This window comes from Pezoporus wallicus, unplaced genomic scaffold (assembly GCF_028554395.1).
Source record: "Pezoporus wallicus isolate ANWC-B61680 ecotype Strahan unplaced genomic scaffold, APGP_CSIRO_Pwel_v1 contig_5967, whole genome shotgun sequence".
In the NCBI taxonomy this organism is placed as follows: domain Eukaryota; kingdom Metazoa; phylum Chordata; class Aves; order Psittaciformes; family Psittacidae; genus Pezoporus; species Pezoporus wallicus.
The window spans coordinates 604,574-624,688 of NW_026639377.1; the positions used below are offsets into that span (position 1 = coordinate 604,574).

The 20,115-nt window shown below is 39.0% G+C and overlaps 1 protein-coding gene across 8 annotated transcripts in view; it reads left to right on the forward strand.

The window, feature by feature from the left end:
• The window catches only part of LGR4 (leucine rich repeat containing G protein-coupled receptor 4), a 90,758-nt gene extending 71,891 nt beyond the window's left edge, over window positions 1-18,867 (forward strand). For all 8 annotated transcript variants that reach the window (XM_057414426.1, XM_057414421.1, XM_057414423.1 and 5 more), the window contains 14 exons: window positions 1,051-1,266; window positions 2,251-2,322; window positions 4,081-4,149; window positions 4,737-4,808; window positions 4,901-4,972; window positions 5,600-5,668; window positions 6,061-6,132; window positions 7,394-7,459; window positions 8,543-8,614; window positions 9,583-9,654; window positions 9,942-10,067; window positions 11,979-12,100; window positions 12,793-12,867; window positions 15,882-18,867. In XM_057414426.1, coding sequence (XP_057270409.1) covers window positions 1,051-1,266; window positions 2,251-2,322; window positions 4,081-4,149; window positions 4,737-4,808; window positions 4,901-4,972; window positions 5,600-5,668; window positions 6,061-6,132; window positions 7,394-7,459; window positions 8,543-8,614; window positions 9,583-9,654; window positions 9,942-10,067; window positions 11,979-12,100; window positions 12,793-12,867; window positions 15,882-17,158 — 2,452 coding nt within the window. In that variant the 3' untranslated portion in view covers window positions 17,159-18,867. The remainder of the gene's footprint in view (window positions 1-1,050; window positions 1,267-2,250; window positions 2,323-4,080; window positions 4,150-4,736; window positions 4,809-4,900; window positions 4,973-5,599; window positions 5,669-6,060; window positions 6,133-7,393; window positions 7,460-8,542; window positions 8,615-9,582; window positions 9,655-9,941; window positions 10,068-11,978; window positions 12,101-12,792; window positions 12,868-15,881) is intronic.
• Window positions 18,868-20,115: the final 1,248 nt, after the last annotated feature.

Sequence of the window (20,115 nt, forward strand, 5' to 3'; positions counted from 1 at the left end):
CTTTGTGATTGGAGTTCATTTGGGGGAAAAGCGTGATGGCAAATCCAATAATGTACAATGGTCAACAGTGCTGATGCGCTATTTTGCCTCATTGTGGAATGTGTAAGGAAGGAGCAGGTGCTGCAAGAGTGGGAAATTTCTCAGTTTTGGTTAATGGTAAGATATTTTATTTGTAAGGATAATTCATAGCTCTGACTGTTCAAGAACTGCTTTTAAAGGCAGTTCTCTAAATTAGTCACTTAAGGTGCAGAGCAGCACCACAGCAAAAAGTGGAGTGATGCTGTCAACAGTGTAGCTATAGGAATAATACATTACAGGAGGAGCTACAGGAGAGGAGAGAAGGCTCAGGGGAGACCTTAGAGCAGTCTTCCAATACCCAAAGGGGGCTTACAAGAAAACTGGAGAGGGACTTTTTACAAGGGCATTTAGTGACAGGACAAGGGTGAATGGCTTTAAACTGACAGAGGGGAGATAGAGCTGAGATCTTATGAAGAAATTCTTCCCCGTGAGGGTGGTGAGGCGCTGGCACAGATTGCCCAGAGAAGCTGTGGCTGCCCCATCCCTGGCAGTGTTCAAGGCCAGGTTGGACAGGGCTTGGAAGCAACTTGGTCTAGTGGAAGGTGTCCCTGCCCATGGCAGGGGGTTGGAACTGGGTGAGCTTTGCGGTGCTTTCCAACCCAAACCATTCTATGGGTCTATGATAATCACTTCAAATGTATAAATGCATCTGCAATCTTTGATGCACTACCAAGCTACCATTTTAAAGACTTGTTCTGGTGTTAGCAGCTGAGGTTTTGTATGTGTGTGCGAGATGTCTACAGTTAGCAATTCACTTTGCTTATAATTAAATATGCTTATAATTAATATATTCATTATATGCTCCTAATTCAATATGGTTATAATCACAGGCTGATTATAAGCATATGAATTTGTTAATATGTTTTATTAAAAATGTCTGAGAAGTTTTTTATGAAGCTTTCTTTTAATTGGTATTTTTACTTATCTGTGGTTTGTGAGTTTACTGTGTGAATTCTTTCTCTTTTAATATAGGCGTTTAGATGCCAACCATATTACTGCCATACCAGAAGACAGTTTTGAGGGTCTGGTGCAGTTGCGTCACCTTTGGCTGGATGACAACAGTCTGACAGAAGTTCCCATCTACCCACTCAGCAATCTGCCCTCTCTGCAGGCATTGACGCTGGCTCTCAACAAAATAACACACATTCCTGACTATGCATTTACAAACCTTTCAAGTCTTGTTGTTCTGTGAGTATGTGTAACTGTTTCATAGGTTATTTGGATTCTCTCCTCAGTTACTTTGATTACGTGGATGGCACTGAAAATTATGTTTTTTCTATATTTTAGCTCACTTGTCTAGTAACAGCCTATACTGCCAACACGAGATTAGACCATGTGTACTAGACAATCCACTGAAGGTTTTTTAAAGACTTTCTCCTAAACAAAAAGTCAAATAGGCAATAGGTAGTGAGTTGATGCATATGTTCCTCAGATCTCATTTTAGTAATGGATATTTTGAACCAATGTTTGTCAAAGAAAGCTTTCAGAGATATTACAAGAAGAAAATATTATCTGCCACAGACCTGTTTCTGTGTAGAATCATAGAATAGTTAGGGTTGGAAAGGACCTTAAGATCATCTAGTTCCAACCCCCCTGCCATGGGCAGGGACACCTCACACTAAACCATGCCACCCAAGGCTTCGTCCAACCTGGCCTTGAACACTGCCGGGGGTGGAGCATTCACAACCTCCCTGGGCAAACCATTCCAGTGCCTCACCACCCTAACAGTAAAGAATTTCTTCCTTATATCCAATCTAAACTTCCCCTGTTCAAGTTTTAACCTGTTACTCCTTGTCGTGTCACTACATCCCTAATGAAGAGTCCATCCCCAGCGTCCCTATAGCCCCCCTTCAGATACTGGAAGGCTGCTACGAGGTCTCCAAGGATGATATGAAAAATTATGTATGTTCAAGCATATTCTTATTAGCCTTCTGGATTGTGAGTAAAGGTTTAAAATAGGCTGTCTTGACTGTAGGCAATCTGTTCTGTTTCCACATGAGGATGAAATATTTCTGTATGGAAGTGAAAGACATTCTTCTGCATAACCTACCTCATGCAGTGTTTTTTTCTAAACCATTTAACTGCCTTGATTTCATAGAAATACATGCTAATGTGTTAACTTGCATGAAATCATTAACTTGCTTTCATACTTCTTCTGTTTTTGCTTTTTAGTCATCTTCATAATAATAAAATAAAAACTATAGGAAAACACTGCTTTGATGGATTAGACAACCTTGAAACCTTGTAAGTATGCTTCTTAAAGTAATGGATTGGTCAGTGTTTGTCTCGTTCTCAGCTTAATTAAGGTTACATCACTGGTATGGTGAAGATCTTGCACATAAGTCATGTATGCACCATGCAGCACAGCACCAACACTCAGGTCCAACTCAGGTCTTGGAACCGAAGGCTAGTATCAGTGCAGTGCTCCACCAAAACTAATTAATTATATTGAGAAGCAGGTAAACATTAGTGTGGATGAAATATCATGCTGGATGATGTAGCTCTTAATGTTCCTAGCTCTGATCTGGGTGGTGTATCTTTGCATAGCACTCCACTGAGTCAGATGGATATATCAGAAGTGTTTAAGTGGCCCTGTGGGTGATAAGGGACAAATATTTGTTTCTCAGATTTACTGTAGGTTTAAACACATTTAAGATACACTGCCAGAACTGTTGTGTGACAACAGGAGGTTTCTCAGAGGGCCCCAGAGAGCTGTTTCTCCATGTCTCCTCCAATACCGGGTGGGCACCACTGCCTGCCACTGAGACTGTCTCTCACATGTCCACTCAGCTCCTGAACCGATCCTCTGCAGGCTGGTAGGAAACAGCCCAGCTCCTGGTTCTCAGCATCTCATACAAGAGATTGACTTGAGTTCACTTCAAATACTGGCAGATATTAAGATAATGGACTGGTTTATCTGAAACAGTGAGCTTTATGTTCTTTTGGATGGGGATGGGAAGAATCACCTTCCCCTCACCTTGTGTATGCTGTCCCTGCTGACACTTCCTACTCCTCTCAGTATGGGGTGTCCATGGTGGCCAGATGCCACATCTGCAGTACTACTCCATCTCCAGAGTGTCTCCTTGCCAAGGAATGCCTTTCAGCTGCTTGGGTTACATTCCCCACTTCCCTTTGTCTCACAGATCAAACATCTAACATGCAGTATTGCCTCAGTGGCACATTTTGGTATGCTTGGGAGAATGCTAAATAAATAAAACAAATGAAGGAGGGCAAGAGCAAGCCAGTGACAGCCTCTGTTAACATGAAGAGTTTGGATGAGTCCAGGAATGCTGCTTACTCCAACTGTGTTGTCATTCTCTTAGAACCTCAATTAAGTAATAATTAGATGCTATGTATATATGCATAGCAAATGCAAGACTTTTTACATGAGTTTTTGCTGCTCATAAGGAGTCCATTTCACAGAAACACAGCTGTAGCAGGTCTTGACATTACTGCTGGAATGGTGACAGGTTAACTGTGGTTTCAACAGTTCCCTGTCACTGATGTGTATTGAATCAGTGCGATGAGATTTCCCTCTTCTCCTGTTCAGGGTTTGTAATTGGTTTTGCTACAAGGTCTGCTATTACCTAATGGCGTATTTACTTTTTGTTTTCTACAGTCTGAAAGCTAATAAAGAGTAGTCATTTCTGTCTACTCTTTTTTTTTTTTTTTTTACTTTGAAATCTTAGTTTATTTCCATGTAAATTCTAGTGAAGAAAAATCTATGAGGTGTTGAAAAATAACGAGCTTTGCTTTAAAGAAGCATTTGACTTAATATGCATAATCCTCTAGATAATATTAAATATCTTACCTAAGTTATTAGCTGGTTATAAAACATGTAAAACATTAGAAGGCTAAATATAAGTTAAGTTATTCTATGGTCTAGTTAAAGATCTTCTGAGAACTTTTTATTTTCATTGAATTGTCTTAAACAAACCTTATTTTGACAATTCATGACCACTGTTAGAAATTTTATGATTCTCCTACTTTTTTTTCTTCTAGGGATTTAAATTATAATAACATGGTAGAGTTTCCTGAAGCCATAAAAGCACTGCCAAGTCTAAAGGAGTTGTGAGTATTACTTATTCTCCCTTTTTACCAGTTTTCTTTCTCCTTTTCATAAATAAAGAGAAAAAAAAAATCCAGGATTTAGGAATGCTTGTCTTATTATGCAGCAGTCTAAATCAGGTTAAGTAATGCTAAGTGAAGCTATAATTAAAGGAAAATATAATCATCAGCTAGACAGGGAACCTATTGAATTCATTTTGGAGCTGTATAAGTAAGCAATTTCTTCAAGGAGAACCATTACCATAGATCCTGAATCTGAGCTGGTTTTGGCCCCCAGTAGCAGAATTAGATATTCACTGACCGCACATGTTTTCCTTGTCCCCTCCTTAAGAGAGAAGGAATAAGAAAGAAAGCACAGGATTATGTTTTGGGACAGAGATAGTTTCTTTCTAATTAAATATTTTTTGTTTACCTGATGTACAGAAGACAGAAATCATTCCTTCCAAGTTATTCCTACAGTTTGACTTATGTATCTACAATCCTGGTTTTGGCATGATTGGAAATTGAGTAGGTGTGAAGAAAATAACTATTGGTTGAATCTACTGGCAGTATATTTTTAATTTTTTTTTTTTCTTCTCCAATATCTTTAGGGGATTTCACAGTAACTACATTTCCATAATTCCTGATGGTGCATTTGCAGGAAACCCCCTTCTAAGAACAATGTAAGTAATTTTTATGCACCTATTTTTAGTATGTAGCAGACAGTGACTGTAAGAACAAGAACAAGGATTAAAACACATTTTTTATTTCCCAGACATTTGTATGATAATCCTTTGTCTTTTGTGGGGAACTCAGCATTTCAGAATCTGTCAGATCTGCATTCCCTGTAAGTATACTCTCAACTATACAGTAACAATAAATGGATATAAGGATATGAAATGTTGTGGCTAAGAACTCAAAATAACTAAATCTTATGACTGCCTTATAATTTTTTTACATTAAGCTTTAATAAACATTGTTATTGTTTGTTAAGAAGCTTTAGTAAATATGCTCTACAACCTTTTTTTTTTAATCTTGATTGCCTTGCATAAGACACATAACCTCAGGCCAAATGCTCAGGTTCCTACTTAAACTGCAATATATCCTAAGTGTTTTTTTGAACAGGGATGTGCATTGTGAGAATGTTTTGCAGGTTAGTGTATGCACATTCTCAAAAGATAATTCTGAGGGTGACGAGTAAGTGAAGCGGAGCGAGGTTTCAAACTTTGAACTACAAACTACCTATGAGTTTATGCCCTTTTCGTATGCATGTATTGATATGACTCTTATCAGCTTGATGAATTCCAGTTGTTTGATTTATTAAGCATATTACTAGTATAAGAAGCAGTGAAAATACTTTTACATACTGTTCAAGTGTAAAACTTACACAAAAGCAGTAAGAATGTTAGAATGTCTTGTTAGTGAAAATATCTACCTGATAGCTTACGGCTCATTTTTGTGGGAATATTCTTAGGGTCATTCGGGGTGCCAGCATGGTGCAGTGGTTTCCTAATTTGACAGGAACTGTTAACCTGGAGAGCTTGTAAGTATCTTCTACAGAAATCTTTTGCAATAATTTATTTACTTTGACACTCTCATGAAGTGTTTGAAACACGATTAGTGGGTCTGGAGAGTGACTACTTATATGTTCTCTTCCTGTCAAAAAATGTAATTATATAGCTTTCCTTAATGTGGTATCTGGGTGCCTCTTAATTATTCTTTTAATAGGGTGAGCTGATAACAGCCTATGAAAAGCCCATTGATACTAACTTCTCTCTCACAGAACTGAAAGCCAGAAAACTTGGCCGCTTCCAAACAAACAAACTGATGGTTAATCTAGCACCCTGGTAGCTGAGATACCATCCTTATTCTGCTTTTACATGCCATCTCCCAGCAACAATGCAAACATTTATGTTTTCCCTTTTTTCCTCACAGAACTCTAACAGGGACCAAGATAAACAGTATTCCTGTTAATTTATGCGAAGAGCAAAAGGTGCTACGAACTTTGTAAGTATACACTCCTCTATTTTCATGTGCACCAAAATGTTTTGAAAGAAACTTAAATCTAATATACAGCAAAAGTATTGCTTAGAAATGCTCATCCTAGTAGTTCTGTTGGAGTTGGAGATCCGATTGCAGCTTCTTGATTTTAAGAATCAAGACTCATGGCAGAATTGATGTAATGACTTCTATTCCTTTTATAGCCATGCACTGTGTTTCTTTCTTATGGTATAAAATCCATGTAAGGTGGTGCTGCAGAACAGTCTTTGCATCTTCAAACTCATTCTGCCACCACTCACTGGTAACACAACAGTAGTCATCTACATTCAGAGTAAAGTTTAGTTACGGTGCTGTGACTTTCTGTGTTTGAGAACACAGGAGGGAGCATCATGAACTAAGAGAAATAGATATGAGGATTAGGAAGAGGATAGTCATACAAAGGAAAGACAGAATAAGCAATAAAAGGGTGTTTTAGAATAAATGCAAAGAAACCCAAACTAGTAAATTAAACCATTGGGAGGGGAGGGGCAAAGCTATGTTTACAAAGTATACATGCAGGAAAATTTGGAACAAAAGCAAGTGGTGAAAAAAGGAGGAGAAAAATAGGTTCTGTTTTATAGAAGACAAACTGGGGGGGGGGGGGAAATGACGAGGTAGAATTTATTTTCAAATGGCAGTTTATTTTGGAACAGAAATTTGAGGATGCTTTGCAAGGACGTACCAACACACTAAATCAAAATTTGCACTAAATTCCTGCACTGCATACCATCTATCCAGTTTATTCTGAAAAAGCAGATTATTAGTAAACCTTTTTAGATTACAACTCTCAGAATTCAATGAATTTGTACAGTGTGGTTTTGCAGTAGACATATCCAGATGCAGAAGTGAAAGCAGTGAAATAGAATATATGTAGGTATAGGATATAGAATCAAAAATACTGGTTGGGAGGTATCTCATGAGCTGTCAAAGCCACTGCAGAGACACAGCCTGGTTTTCTGTTACTTTTCAATCACAAGGCACCAGTTTCAGTAGTTGAAGTTTGTCGAATAGCTTTGGGATGGGTGAAATTTTTGTAATGGTTGCTGGCTTTACCTCAGTGATTGAATTGTGATTCCCTTCATGATTTTCTGTAAACTGCCCTTAGTTTCTTCTCAGAACATTGCTAACAGGAAGATGATGCCAATCCATTTAATGGTTACAAATGATGAGACGTTTCTAGTAGAGAAGAGCTGGACTAAGCACCTTTCTCCTGTTTTCTGTTTTGAAGGGACTTGTCTTATAATAATATAAAGGACCTGCCAAGTTTTAAAGGCTGCCATTCCTTGGAAGAAATGTAAGAAAAAAAACATGGTTTTTATCTTTATTGACTCCTTAGTATGCTGAATCCAAGTCTCTAGAAACTTTTTTGCTTGTGTTTGATTCTAAGTTTCTGAGATTAAAGACGGAGATATGACCATCTAATGTGAGAAGTGTTCTGGACAGAGAATTCAACCACTTGTTTTTAGTGGTTAAATTTCCTCAATTAGCTAAGTTTAAATTGTTCATGTGGCACAAAAAGGAATCCTGCATTTCAGAATAGTATTGCTATACACATAAATGGAATGAGCATTTATGTGTTTTTCTTTTTGCCTCTTATCTCTTCTGCTCTTCTTCAGCTCCCTCTAACCATCAGCCTATGCTTGTGTAAAATGGCTTTTTCCTCCACTCCCTGTAAGGCACATTCAAAACCCATCTTTGCTTTTCCTTGCTTCACTGAATTTTCTTAAGCTTATTTCCAGACCCTAAACAATATTTCTGCCTAAGTTGTGGAACATGTTTGCATATGTTCTTACTTCTCCTTTTATCTCTACTGCACTCAAGCTTCTTCATAATAAACTTCTTAAAGGCCTTTGCTGTTATGCTCTTGACATCTTCAGGCTCATTGTACATGTGGTTCATTGTAAAGGGAGCTACTGACCTGCAAGTACAGTTCTCCCATTAGCTCTTGAGGTGTTTGTCAACATGTTTCCTTTCATAAATCTGTATTTTGAGAAATTAAAGTACACTGAGGGTCAGAACATGCCTAAAGATTCCCTGCAAAATGAAGTAGATTTGCTTTAAATCTCAGTGTGATTCTTCATAGTTTGCAAAGTGTTACTTTTTTGCTTGGAAATAATTCAGTCCTCGCTTAAGTCTCTTTTGAATTATAAATGAGTTGTGAGTTGGGATTAGGCAGAGGTGCCATGAAGGAGCTTCATGGTTGTATTAACATGGCTATGGGAAATAGTAAAACTGTTGGCCTGCAAGGGGAAATGAGAAAAACCTTGCCATCGGTAAGGCTAAATCTATGAATTGGCAGGCGTGGAGCTACCTACCCCTTGGTTTGAGGTCAGACCAGTTAGCTAATTAGTTCTCTTTATACTTCTTCACTTTGCAGTTCTTTACAGCACAATCAAATCCATGAAATCACAGAGGATACCTTTCAAGGACTGTCCTCCCTTCGTGTCCTGTAAGTGCACATAACTGCATTCTGAGTAAAACATGATAATGTTTTTTATTCTCATGTAAACTGCTTGGTGTTATAAATCTAATTGATGGCAAAAACCCAAGTGTGCTGGATCCTAAGGTGAAGGAAACCATGTGCAGGAAATATTAGCAGCAGCTAGTTTCATTCCTGATCTTTTGATTCTCCATTTTGTTTCTCTAGCCTATAAAGATACTTCTAAAACATATATATGTATATATGGAGATTGAAAAAGGAGGTGGTGTTTTTTTGGTACTCCAATATTTTGCATTATATCACTGCTATCTTGCATTATGTTATTACTGTATTATTCCATTATACAGTATTTATTGCAGAGATCCTATCTGTTTTCCTCAGGATGAGCAGCCCAGTAAACAAAATTATCTCTTTCTCCTATATCTCTTGCTTTAGGAAGATTGTATGAGGAACACTGAAATTATCAGGATAAAAATTGACAGGTGTTTCAAAAGGAATGTCATAATATAAGTCATGGTGATTCAGCTGGATTTTGAAATCCAGCAGAGTGGAGGCCCTTCTGCTTGTTGTTGTGTTGCCTCCCCCCTTCCCTGCCAATGTTCCCTGCCACTGGTCTGGTTGTCATCAAAGTGATTTTCCTGGCACCTTCACCCTGGGATTAGGGGATGCTAGAGTCAGTTTATGCCTTGGGAACACAGGCTGTGACGATAGCGCCAGGAAGGAATGGAAGCAGGGCAGGAATGGGAGATGGATTATCCTTTGGGGGTGAGGTGAAGCAGGATACAGCTGCCTTACCAAGGGATTTGGCTGCTACTGCACCTGGCTGACTAGGGGAGAGAAGGGAAGCAGGAGGGTTGTCCAGCTTTTCTGACACAGGCATAATGCATTTGTCACCTTAGCTTTTTTCACTCAGTACGGTGGCTGTTACAAAGTTTTGATAAAACTGATAAAATAATCTCATTTGGCATTCTTTGTAGTGACCTCAGTAGAAATCGGATCCGACAGATCCACAAGGAAGCTTTCACCGCTGTTGGAGCTATTGTTAACCTGTAAGTAGACTGTTCTGTGCAGCAACCTCCTCTCTCTAGCATTAAACTGCTGAGCTAGTAAATATTTTTAGCTTAAAATTGATATTTACCCGTTGTGTGTTTCGCGTGTGAATGGCGAAACCTCTCACTAGCTGACCATTGTTTGCAGTGCCTGTTGCGCTGACAGGCATTTTCCAGGCCACAGCCTCAGTATGAGGCCTAAAGAGCCTTCTTATTTCAGTGAAATGTATGCTAAAGGATCTTCAAACTTACTTTGTTGTAACGATGTCTTAATATTCACATTTCAGAGACCTGAGTTTCAATGAGCTCTCTTCAGTTCCAACTGAAGGATTGAGTGGACTGAACCAGCTTAAACTTGCAGGCAATTCAGAGTTGAAAGAAGCTTTGGCAGCAAAGAGCTTTGCAAAGCTCCGGTATGTTGGTAAATAACACCACAGAGTGTCTCACTTGTTTTGACAGTAGCAAGCAATAAGACAATAAATTAAGCCAGTTTAGATAATACTCGTGATGTATCATAGAATGGTTTGGCAAGGACCTTAAGTTCATCCAGTTTCAACCCTCTGCCACAGGCAGGGACACCTTCCACTAGACCAGGTTGCTCCAGGCCCTGTCCAGCTTTGAACACTGCCAAAGATGGGGCAGCCACAGCTTCTCTGGGCAGCCTGTGCCAGTGCCTCACCACCCTCACAGTAAAGAACTTCTTTCTTTTATCTGACCTAAACTTCCCCTGTTTTAAGTTTGAGCTCATTACCCCTTGTCCTATCACTACAGTCCCTGATGAAGAGTCCCTCTCCAGCATCCTTACAGGCCCCCTTCAGGTACTGGAAGGCTGCTATGAAGTCTTCACACAGCCTCCTCTTCTCAAGGCTGAACAGCCCCAATTTTCTCATCCTGTCTTCATAAGGGAGGTGCTCAAGCCCCCTGATCATCCTTGTGGCCCTCCTCTGCACTTGCTTCAGCAGCTCCATGTCATTATGCTGAGGACACCAGGACTGTATGCAGTACTCCAAAGTGGGGTCTCGACAGAGTAGAGGGGTCTACTCTGTTAAGGTAGAGCAGAATCAGCTCCTTTGACCTGCTGGTCAGGCCCTCTGCTGAGTCCTGTATTGCCTTTTGTTGGCATATATGAAAGGGTACCTGACTATTCTAGCATAGAAGCCACTTGCAGGCTTGGTTCCTTGGAACTTTTTATATTTTTCCTCCACCACTTGTCAGGCAGATAGCACCTGACTTTGGAGTAGTGTTTTTTGGTGGATTCCAGTTGTTACTGAACTGAGCTCATCTGTCTTTCAGAGCGTGGAAAATGGGAGCAGATGCACAGATGTCTTGCTTCCATAATCACCGCACTTTATAAATACATACACTATCTGTTCTTGGAGGCAAATGATCAGAGTCACAGTAATCATTCAAATGGAAGCCCAGTACTGATTTCAGTGTGAGGTGGATCAGACAGTGATTAACTGCTTTGTATTTTCAAAGGTCTTGCTGTACATTAAGAAGCAGTTAAAGATTTTTTTTCCCATACTATTAATTTGTCTAAGACCAAGGAAGGAATCCATGCCACTTTTAGAATCAGGCCTCAGCAGTCCTGTAGAAACAGCAGATTGTTTTTAGGTTTTGATCTGTGTTTGAGAACTAAAGCATTGTGGGATCCTTCAGACTGATGACATTTACAAGAACAGAATTCAGAAACAATACTGCAGATAGCTGATATTGTAACCTTGAGTCAGAAAAATCAGCTTCTGGTCTGCTATTATCTCATTTTTTTATGTGAACTTCTTAAATCTCTGTGTGCCGCTGTACTTCTCTACCATAATTAATAGTGTGTGCCATTTCTGTTAAACTCAAATAAACAAAATAGGGAAGAAAACCCTCCTCTTTTGGGGCCACAAAGTGAAGAGTGGGAAGGAAAGACGTAATTTTTAATATCATCTGGGAATTAGCTTACTTACAAAGCAGTTACTCCTTAATTAGTTTGCTTAATTAGTTTGCAGTTTCATTTGCACAGGAACGCCACAAACACTGATCAGAATTTGGTTTGTATAAGGAGTAGAATCAGTAGTAAAGAGTGCTAAACATCACAGTATTTTCATTGTACTCCTTGCAGCAGACATGTAGGTCTTCACCAGTTCTTTATCTCAGTGCAAAAATTCATCAAAAATGGTTACAACTGATCTAGTTTGAAGTAATAATTTTTTATTAGTGACTTTGACAAAAAGAAGCTTATAGTTTGGCACTCAAGTGTCCTATCTAAATGTTATTAATAGATGGTAATCTTAATGTTGGTTACAATGGGTAACACTGGTATTCTGCCTGTACTTCAGGTCACTCTCTGTACCATATGCTTATCAGTGCTGTGCATTTTGGGGTTGTGGTTCTTACTTAAACTCTAATGCTGAAGATTCGGGTCACCAAGATCAAGGTGCCTTGCTGGATCGTGAGAAGGGTAAGCGTTTCATTGTGCTAAACCAGCAGTATTATTTTGGGCCAGACTAGACTGAATAATGGTGTATGTTGTCTTTGAATAAGGAAATTTGGAAAATGAAAATATTTATAGGGATACAAAAGCTGTCCCTGAAAGTGCTTAGGAGTTGCTTACAGATTGGCACTGCCACGTTCCTTCTAAATGAAAGTGAAATGTATTATCTGACAGTGCAAGATTTGCCTGTTTAAAAAAAAAAAATAAAAATAATAATAAAAGAATAATTGCCAGTATTTTTCTGTCATTTTCTGCCAGAGCAGAAAAAGTGCTATGGTTCTTAGTATTTTGACCTTTCTGTTCAGAAAGGACTTGTCCTTTCACTTAAACCATGTGGTTTCACTTAAACCACGACAGTTCTTTGTGGCGCTTCAAGGCCCATAGATCTTTCTCCAGTGATGAAAGATATTGCTGCTATGTTATAGAGCATTGTGAGTAGCTGGGACATGCAATAGTAATTCAAACTGCTGCAGCGATTCCTGCACTGAGCATGTGACTTCATGTGCCAAATGGGAACGGCTCCACTGTTAAAGTCTTGAATGCTGGTGAAGTGTTAGGCCTTTGATCTTTCAAAGGGCTACCTCCATCCTAGGCAGCTTTGCTGAATTTCACTTTTTCTTCCTACAATTAACCTGGTTTTCATTTTTACTTGGATACAGCTGATGCAGATGTTCTAAGAAATGAGGAAAATGAGGAACTGGGACAGACTATTATTCACTGTACACCAGCAACAGGTAAATCTTATTATGTGCTTTAGCATGATGTTATGCAAATAGCTGTCTGCAGAATTACATGTTTCATTCCTCCTAGTCATTCTGTACACAGAACATGAAATTCTACAAAGCTTGAGTGAAACTTCAGTTGATGTCAGTATTGTTTTGGATGAACAGTCACAAAGATTTGGCTCAGCTTTAGACACATAGCACTATACTGGAGAACTATACTAGGAAAAAACAGAACTTTGTTTCCATAAGCAGAACAAGCAAGACTGTAATGCTTGTATTTAGAACCTGCTGTGTTTAATGCACTGCCCTCTAATTCTGTGTTACTGTTGCCAAAGAGATGCCTGTACGAATGCTCATCTGCTTCAATGTGAAGTCAGCCTGTGCTTTAAAAGCTTAACTCAAACTACTGTCATGGGTGGTTTTAACTAAACTTGATTATCTTTGCAGGAGAGAGAATGGGGAATACTTCAGCTAATCTGTTCCCCAGCCCTACTGTAGCTGCATTAACTGACAGCAGAGGGCTGTTACAGGTAGCATCTTAAACTGCTACAGCTACCTGTGCAATGAGTATTCTTATTGGCATATCAGAACTATTCCAATTCAGGCTTGAACAGCCCAGGAGTGTTGAAAGTCTTTGATCTTGCAAACAAGTATTTCCATCCTTGGCAGCTTCATTGCTGCCCTTCAGCTTATCTTCCTCAAACTGCAAATTTCCACACATGGTTCTACTTGGCTCTGAAAGCATTTGCTGTGGTGCCCTACAACCTTGCCTTTGCCATGGGCTCTCCAGAGGATTCCTTCTGTACTTCTTATACCCTCATCTTTGCACAAATAGGAGCACACAGACAGGGGGAACGGCATACTTCCACAGAAGTTAATACTGGATGAGCAGGGGGGTTCCAAGTTTTGTTTCATTCTCTTCTCCTAAACTGGTGCTTTACATCCATTATGAAAATCTGTCAGCATTTCATCTCTTGGCTAGCTCTGGCTTTAGTATACAGAATATCCCAAGGACTTCTTAATCACAACCAAAAGAAAATTGTGGTCAGAAAGTCAAAATACATTATTAATGTAGCCATATGTAATCTGAGAAATAATTTGACCAATGCTGCTTATTTGCTTTTGATCTTTTGTTCACAGAATGAGAATTCAGATGGTGTGTTACATAGGTTAAATCTTTAAAGCTTTTAGCTCTCTCTTTTTGCCCATGCCAGAGATGCTGTAGCTCTAAAAGGAAGGAAGAGCGTGTTCTACAAGTTCACAATTTGCCTTGTTTTTTACCAGTCCCTCCCAAACAACTTGTTTTCTATACCAGTGCTGTCATTTGGTTATAAGTAGGACACTCCACCCACCGTCTAAGCTCTGAATCATTGCTCATCTCGTAGATCCACTTTCTGCTTTGCCTAATGGCAGGAATGGATTGCTGAACAGTGGCATTCAAGTAGCATAGCACTGAAAGCCATGAAACTCTTCTTTCCCAGCATGAATTTCCCCCTGTGGGCTGGGAATATTGTTTAAAGGGGAGGGTAATTTTTAACTCTCAGGATAGCTAGACCCTGGGAGAAAGACAGGAAAATGTGGTGGATTTTTTTCTCCAAAGATGCCTCGCTGCACAGCTACTAGAAAAGTGCTTTTTGAAGCACAGCACTGACACTTTTACATTTCCTAAGGTGAAAGTCGTTTTCATTTATAAGTAGATTCAGCGTAGCATGTATTTTTGCATCACATGAATGTACCGTAAAAATAATTATTCTGGCGAGGATGTCTTAGAAATATCTGTAAAAAAAAGGGATTTTACTGATCTGATAATCCAGTTAGCACCATTATTTCTTGCCCAGAAATGAAGCTTGCTCGTTTAAACAAACAAGCAGATTCTTTTTTGATTTGTCACTTCAGTAGTTTCTGGAAGTTGCCTTATGCTTTGGGAGATTTTTGTGCTGGCATTTAATCATTCTGCCTCGTTGCTGTTCCAGCCTGCAGGAGGGATGGGTTGTACTTACCTTTCACCTGCCTGAAGGGAGAGCATGAGCTGTGCAGAGCCAGGAGTCATAGGCTGAATCCAGCTCCGAAGCTCCAGCCTGAGGTGGTAGCACAGTCTGGGGCTTTCCTGCTCTGCCTTCAGCTCCCAGAGTGCCTGACCGCAGGGAGAGATCCCCAACTATTGTGCTTCGGACAATTAGCAGTGCTTAATGGGGATGTAGGAGGGGTTAAACTCTTCTAATTGTTACTTAAAATCAGTAGGATTTCCCTATGGAATAAATAGCAATTAGAAGGATTAAAGGGGTAAGCAGGAGCAGTGACCTTTCCTCCTTGTCTCAGTTCGTATTATTTTTCTTGTTGGCTGTATTTTATTATTTTTCTTAAGTGGCAAAAGAAGAAGCAGCAAAAAATCATTTTCCTGATATGGCTTTCCAAGCTCACAGTGCCTTTCAGTGACAAGGGTTGGGGAGAGGGCTTGTGGTGAATTCCTGTCCCTGTTAAAGCTGATAAATTGAATTTGTCAGCTGTTTTACAGATGCTTCCCTGTGACCAAAAGTTGCTCCACAAGGCATGTTTGCGAGTCATTTTTCAAGAGAACATGCTACTTCTAAAAAATTCTTTCACTTTGCAAGTTGGTTCTGAACATTAGCTTTTATTTGGTACCAGTGGTTTTTAAAAGAAGTATGAAATCTAAAGAAAACAAAAGGTATTTACCTGGCACTAATGAAAGCTATTTTGAGTAGCTGAAAGGTAATTAAGTTTGTTTAGGGAGCTTGTTTACATGAAGTATTCTCAAGTGACCATTCATCACTGTAATTATTATTTCAGGCATAATTAATTAGTAAATAGCTTCAGCAGAATAGTTTACTTTCAACTGACCTGTTTAGCAGTTCAGATGTGTGCTCTATTCATGAATTAATGAGGACTGCTCACGTAATACCTTTTGAAAACCTTGCTTATTAAGGCACAATTTTTTTCCTAAATTGCTTGTCCTTCTGTTTTGTTTTTTTGTTTGTTTTTTTTTTTTTTTTTCTTTCTTCTAGGTGCTTTTAAGCCTTGTGAATATTTATTGGGCAGCTGGATGATTCGACTTACTGTTTGGTTCATTTTTTTGGTTGCTTTATTCTTCAACCTGCTTGTCATGTTAACAATATTTGCATCCTGTACTCCATTGCCATCTTCTAAACTGTTTATAGGTCTGATTTCTATCTCTAACTTATTTATGGGAGTCTATACTGGTATTTTAACTTTCTTGGATGCTGTCTCTTGGGGAAGATTTGCTGAATTTGGCATATGGTGGGAGACTGGCAGTGGTTGCAGAGCGGCTGGGTTTCTTGCCGTCTTTTCGTCAGAAAGTGCCATTTTTTTCCTGATGTTGGCAGCTGTTGAACGGAGCTTCTCTGCGAAGGAGATCATTAAAAAGGGGAAAAGCAATCGCCAAAAACAATTTCAGGTTGCAGCAGTTTTTGCTTTCCTGTGTGCCATGGCAGCAGGATGCTTACCACTATTTTACAAAGCGGAGTACTCAGCATCACCCCTTTGTTTGCCCTTCCCCACTGGAGAAACACCTTTGTTAGGTTTCACCGTAACTTTAGTGCTCCTGAATTCATTAGCATTTTTGCTAATGGCTGTTATCTACACTAAACTGTATTGCAACTTGGAGAAAGAGGACCTCTCTGAAAACTCACAGTCCAGCATGATTAAGCATGTCGCTTGGCTAATCTTCACGAACTGCATCTTTTTCTGTCCTGTTGCATTCTTCTCATTTGCACCGTTGATCACTGCGATTTCTATCAGCCCTGAAATCATGAAGTCTGTTACTTTGATATTTTTCCCACTGCCTGCTTGCCTTAATCCAGTCCTGTACGTGTTCTTCAACCCGAAGTTCAAGGAAGACTGGAAGTTGCTCAGGCGCCACATGACCAGGAAGAATGGAGCAGTGGCAATAGCCGTCAACACTCAAGGGGGCTGTGTGACGCAGGATTTTTACTATGACTGTGGTGTCTACACGCACTTGCAGGGTAACATCGCTGTGTGTGAATGCTGCGAATCACTCCTGTTATCCAAGACTGTGCCCTGTAAACACTTGATCAAATCACACAGCTGCCCCGCACTGGCAGTGGTGCCTTGCCAAAGGGCGGATGGCTACTGGTCAGACTGTGGAACCCAGTCAGCCCACTCTGACTATGCGGATGAGGACGACTCCTTCGTGTCGGACAGCTCAGACCAAGTGCAGGCCTGTGGCCGTGCATGCTTCTACCAAAGCCGAGGGTTCCCTTTGGTTCGTTATGCCTACAACATACCAAGAATTAAAGACTGAAAAGGCCTTTTGCCATCAGCTGTTCTAATAAAGAGGTATAATCCTTCATAGACTGTTGCCTGTTTTGACCTTTCCGAGCAGGAAACACTTTTGTAATCATTGTTTAGTGTCACTTGTAAAGAAGGGAAGTGGGCAGTAATTTCTTGAGCCATACATGAAAAAATAATGAAACAAATTAATCGATTGCCCTGACTGTAAATAATTGGTAAACCAAATTTGTTACCCAATATTTTTACTCTTTTTCCACACAATAGTGGTTTCTTTTATACATTTTTTTACATGCTAATGATACGTTTCCACATGGTACTCCAGTTGTACTTTGCTTCTGCTATTGGTGAGGTACGTTCTGTTGATTTCTTTTTCATTTTTCCTGCCAAAGCACAATTTAAAAGACAGCTGTTTAATAGTAAAAGAAATTATTTTTAAATGTGACTTTTCTATAATTGAGCAAAAAACCTCTCTTGCTAGCTTTGTATAGTGTATTCAGCATTGAATCTCAGGATGAATTTTACTGCAGGGCCAAAAAAGGGATTAATTCTCCCACACATAACTGTGACAGCAATATAGGAATACCATGTTTGTTTTGTATTTCAGAATACTCAATTTTTAACAAAAAAGTTTTGTTACAATCAAGCACTTGTAATCCACAATACCTGTAGATGATGAAATAAGAATATTAACAGCTGTCCGGAATAATAGGGTTGAACACATTTTTCCAGTGATGATGCATGACTTCAGGTGAACCACAGGAACTTGCTTTAGAATTAGGCAGCCAGGTCACACTGTTGGAAGGAGTATTGATGCATCGGGGGTGTTAGCGGTGCTGTCATTGTACACCGCTGTCTTTGCAGAAAGACCAGCTAATACTCTGCAGCCTGTAGAATGTTACAGTGTTGCAATAATACCTATGAATAGACTGAGATTTTAGCAAATGGAGGGAAAATGGAAAGCATTTTTGCAGTAAAGAAAAGCATTTTTCCAATTATTTTACTTAGAGTGAAGTACACTGTGCAGAGTCACTGATTTTCATGTAAATCAGTGCAATAGTTTTAAACCATTCAAGTCCTGAGACCCAAATGATTTAAGTACAATCAGCAATCCATTTATCTATATTTAGTTTGAAATCGATTAATCCAAAGTTATGAATGCATGATTAAGTAAATATATGTATGTTTCTTGAACAATACACTAAATTTAAGAGCAAATCCACTGCCATCCCAGTTACTCTGGAGACATCCTCATTAAGATTTAAAGCTAGATTGCTGTTTTGAGAATTAAACTGTATATACTGTTCATACAATGAATTTTTATCTTTGTATTGTAAATTATTTGATAGAACACATGATGGGAAATGTGGCTTCAGTTCATTTTGTTAATTAAAGCTACCTCCTAAACAATAGTGGCTGCCAGTAGCAGAATGTTTAAAATGTGGTTTATATACTTTTTGCATTGTAAATAGATATGGTTGTATATTGTCACTGTAATAAAAATAGAATCCTTGTATATCAAAATCATGTAGTTTGTATAAAGTATGGGAGGATTATTTACTGTATTCTGTTAATTTTGTAAGCCAAAATATTCACATGTAAAGCAAAAGTGAAGAAAACCAACCCCGAGTTGTTAATTCTTATATTTACACTCATGAATATTACATCTGCAATTAGCATGGAATGTTACACTGAAGCAAATAAAGGGTATATGAATATTGATTGTTATTTTCTCAATTTTTCAAAAGTTTAAGGCTGAAAATGGCTCACATATAAAATTATTGAGCATAAATAATTTGTCATCTGCTCTCTGCTACATGTGGTGAGCATTTCAGGAAACAATTGCCAGAAAAAATAAGAAAGTTGCCATTTACAAGTGGATTTCTGATCTTGGACTAATGCTGACTCTTGGCATGCAAAAGGTTAAAACCTTCAGAGAAGTCCTTGCCCTTTTATGAAGCAGTCATAAAACACATACTGTGTTTGAGTTTAAATGATTTTGGAATGGCTTAGAAAAATATACAGATGATGAGTTTGGTTTTGGTACTATTTCTATGCTGAGAGTTGCAGGCAGGTTTTTTTAAAGCCATAGTTTTGTCAGAGCCTAGCCTGTTCCATGCTCCCTCTATCGGCCAGCCACTCACAGGTAACAGGAATACTTCCCACGGGATTACTTCTCAAAAAGGACAATAAATGTCAGCTGCCATTTCATAATCGGTAAGGAAGGAAGTCCAACCATCCAGCTTTCAGAAAGCCTGTTGTGTTTCCAAACAATATTCTTTGGTATGCATTGATTTCTTCCTCTGTTTTACAAATGAGTCCTCACTGAAATTCTATTAAAATGCTCAGATGTGATCCATTTGGTGTTCCAGTATTTGTATATCAGTCTGATTTTGGACTTACAGTGATGCTAGCAGTTATCTTTTAATGCTGTCAGCCCAGTGTCTTCCAACACACACAGGTTTTATCTACTGGTAGAGGTGAGAGATTGCTGGCAGTAGCTACTGAAATCAACATACCAAGAAGCAGTGCTGCAAAACTTGCCTGTCTCAGCATTGCCTGTCACCTATGGATGGTCACACAAGAAGAACCCAGAGAAATCCAGCTACCAGGTAATGCCTCTTTTGCTGTGTCTCCCAACTTAATAACTTTTAATTACACAGTTGTTTTTGATCTTTCAGTGCTAGCATAACAAGTTTATTTTTAGAAAGAGTTTTTAATATTGCCTTTCACATACCATGCAGTAGAGTCTGACAGATTTACTGTTAGTACTGACTTTCAGTTGAAGATGATTCAGTAATTAAGGAAGTGAAATCTGAAATGGGATAATACATCACAAATTGCTCTTCACTGTTGTATACTATAAGAACTTGGAGCATGAATGGACACATTTCAGATCTTGCATTCATGGCACAACACTACTATAAATTTAGGTTTTACCTAAGAAATAGTAGTTAATAATCACTGTGG